The following is a 3,301-nucleotide window of genomic DNA, read 5'->3' on the forward strand; positions in this document are numbered from 1 at the left end:
CTGAGGAAGTAGAGTCTCTGATGAGCTTTCTTGATCAGGCTGGTGGTGTTGTTGCTCCAGCTGAGGTTGTCATTCATGTGTACACCCAAGTACTTGTAGCTGGAGACCACTTCCACCGCAGATCCTCTTATGTTCAGGGGGGTGTAGATGTTTTTGTTCCTTCTGAAGTCCACAATCATCTCCTTTGTCTTCTTCACATTGATGTGAAGGTTATTCTCTTTGCACCAGCTCTCCAGGTGTTCCACCTCCTGCCTGTAGCTGTGTGTAGTGTCCTGGAGGGAGCATGCATGTTTACTCAACCAGTCTACATGAGTTGTGAGGACTCAAAGAAGGTGTTTACCAGGGTACGCTGTGGGGGTAGACGAACAAGACAAACAACCATTCTCTCCCTCTCCCCCCCACCCAGGGACAATTTAGTTACCACTCAGCATAACATGCATGTTTTGTCTGTGGGAGTAGACCTGAGTATGGGGAGAAAACCCACACATGCACGGAGAGAACATGCAAACTCTACCCAGAAAGGTCCACGGCCGGGATTTGAACCAGCAATTTTCTCGCTGAGAGGCAACAGCTCTGCCAACTGAGCCACCCCACTTTAAGTTCATTTTAAGTGAAACAAAACAAAAAAAACTTTTTTTTTTCCACATGTTGGAACAAAAATGCCTGCAGTAAAGTGTTGATGAGTTTTTGAAGCAGCCATCTTGACTGTTGCTCTGAGGCCGTCAGAGACAGAGCCTGACTTCTGATCAGTTCCAGAGCACATCAGCACGGACTGCAAGGCTGAGTCTTTCAGAGGCTGACAAGCAGCTTGAGAAGAAAACTGTGTAAATATTAACCAATACAAACTCCTTCCACTCCTCTCTCTAGTATATCTGTTGTCCATTAAATAAAACGCCTAAACATTTACAAGGATAGAAATAAGAAAATGAAGAACTTTATTTTTTCTGCACTGGGGAAGTTCTCACATTACATCAGCGGACCATAACAGGAAATAAAAACAAAAATGAAATTTATGGTAATCATCCAAAAAGTAAAAAGAGGAACCCAGTGGTATTTTACACATTGCCAAAATGTCCAATAATTCAACATGTTTGTTAAATAATAATTGCTGATGAGAAAGGCCTACATTGTGGGTGTCACAGCCCTCCACTGAAAGACCTGCTCAGAGTCCACACAGTGCCATGGAGGGGTTTGCTTACGTTGTCCTTCTTTCACCCACCACCTCAGAGGTGTACAGAGGGCGGCCCAGGACCGAGCCTTTCGTGTACAAGTTCTCCTTCAGATTTCGAGTAGGTGACATTTAAGGAAAAAGAGCAAGTTGGACGTTTTTCAAATCCAAATATGTTTGAAAATCTAACCAAGCACCCGTCTCTGCAGGTATTCATAACTGATCACATGATAACTGAGCTAAATGCTGTAAGTCAGGCCTCACGCACTATTACACGTGCATGGGCTCAGAATTATTCTGCTTTGACTCAGTAATGAGCAATGAGAAAATTGACCAGAAAATGAAGCAACTGTGCATTAACTTTCAAAAAATGGTGGCAGTAAGCCCGAGACTCATATCAATAAAAGGTTGTATTGACAAAGTAAACCAATATTTACTAACGAAGAGGAAAATAAATGCACTTTAAGCACATTCTAGCAAAAGTTTTGTGAAAGTTTTGGAATAGTATTGCGACCTCAGGTCTCTGCTGTAAATGAGTCCTCGAGGCTCAATGGGATTAACCTGTAGAAATAAAGGTTGAATGAAAAAAGTCTATGTGATGGCTGAATATTTTGTTGCAACTTCTACGTCCACAGATGTGTGAGTATAGTGACATTTGCTGTTACATACAGTAAGACTCGTTGAATCTGTGTCTGACAGGGAATCTAGACTCCAGTGTAAATTTATTTGCCTGTCCACAAGAGAGTTGAGGTGTTTTAAAAATGGGTTTTTGTATCTTTTTTAATTTTATATTTTTAATTCACTGTTGCAGAGCGAAGCGGGTAATTGAAAATACTGTCCGTCCGTCTGTGCATGTTGTGAGCGTGATAACTTGAAAGTGAGGTACCAACTTGTATTTTAGTTTATGGCTGCATCTAGGCATATAAAAAGGACCCCAACAGAAATGTGGTTGCCCACCCCCTGGCTCTGGCATTTCTCCTGGTGGTGGATAAAATTGGTCCGTATACTCACCAGGATCCGTCACGCAGTGCCACCACGGGCAATAAATATAACAACCTACCTGTATACCTTTAGACACTGTAACTCAGCTACTTAAATATGTGGCATCAAAAGCATTCCCTGTTCAGTTATTGTCCAGAAAAACTTGGAAAGTGACCTTGAAAACTCTAAACATTCACTGTCCAAATCCTTCAGCGAAGGGGGACATGGGCAAACTTCTTGTTTAAAAAGTGACTCATTCTAAACTGAACAACCTACATTTTATCACAACTTTGTCCACATTTTTGTATTGGTATAAACGGAAAGGACGGAGAGTAAAGCTCAAACTGATTGTAACTTTTTAACCAGTGGGTCCCTGAGGCTGAAGCTGGACGCTGTAAACAGAAATGTTATATAGACTTTGTTAAAATGCTTTAAAACAATGGTTCTCAAACTTTTTTTTTAACAAGTACTACCACAAAAGTTACCCAGTTCACAAGGTGCCAGCCATTTCCACATACACGTACATTAATAACAGTAGTACATAATAACTTAATGACAATTTATGTTGCAAGTAGTGTCTGTTTGAAGCCAAAATTGTACTTTTCTTGGATAACTCATCTTTTTTGGTGGTTTGTACGTTTTTGTGTTTCATCCAACTTCAGCCTATAATGTTTAATGACATTATTTAATTTTTAAAATAGATACCACTGAAGGGGCACTTTACCACAGTTTGAGAATCGTGATTTTAAAACATGATGAAGTTTGATGTGTGCAAAAGATCATCTAAGCACAACTACAGCCACATGTGTTTGTCTCTCTGCAGGTGGCTACACTGTTGATTACACAACAGGGACGATGATGACCTTTGCCACTGTTTTTGCTGTGATGTTCAATGGTTGCACTGGCATCATGGCCGGCTCCAACATGTCCGGTAAGTGAGAGAAACTTTCTGACTAATGTGAGGGGTCTTATAGTCACTGGAAGAAGAGCAAAAATACAGAAAGTTTCTGTAGAAACTTTGATGGGGACTGCCACTTTGCAGCCATTTTAAAATTTTGGTTTGACAGTACAGTACTATGTGTTTGAGTTCGGGCTCAGCTATGTCTATACCAAATTTCATTTCAATATGGCAACAAATCAATGAGTTATAGT

The 3,301-nt window shown here is 40.7% G+C and overlaps 1 protein-coding gene across 1 annotated transcript in view; it reads left to right on the top strand.

Moving 5' to 3' along the window:
- Window positions 1-3,301, top strand: part of zgc:153039 (uncharacterized protein LOC767698 homolog) — a 127,077-nt gene that overhangs the window by 21,921 nt on the left and 101,855 nt on the right. The window contains exon 2 of the mRNA XM_037678440.1: window positions 2,973-3,084. Within this exon, the coding sequence (XP_037534368.1) occupies window positions 2,973-3,084 (112 nt within the window). The remainder of the gene's footprint in view (window positions 1-2,972; window positions 3,085-3,301) is intronic.

The sequence above is a fragment of the Nematolebias whitei genome, chromosome 6, assembly GCF_014905685.2.
Source record: "Nematolebias whitei isolate Nwh7 chromosome 6, NemWhi1, whole genome shotgun sequence".
Classification (NCBI taxonomy): domain Eukaryota; kingdom Metazoa; phylum Chordata; class Actinopteri; order Cyprinodontiformes; family Rivulidae; genus Nematolebias; species Nematolebias whitei.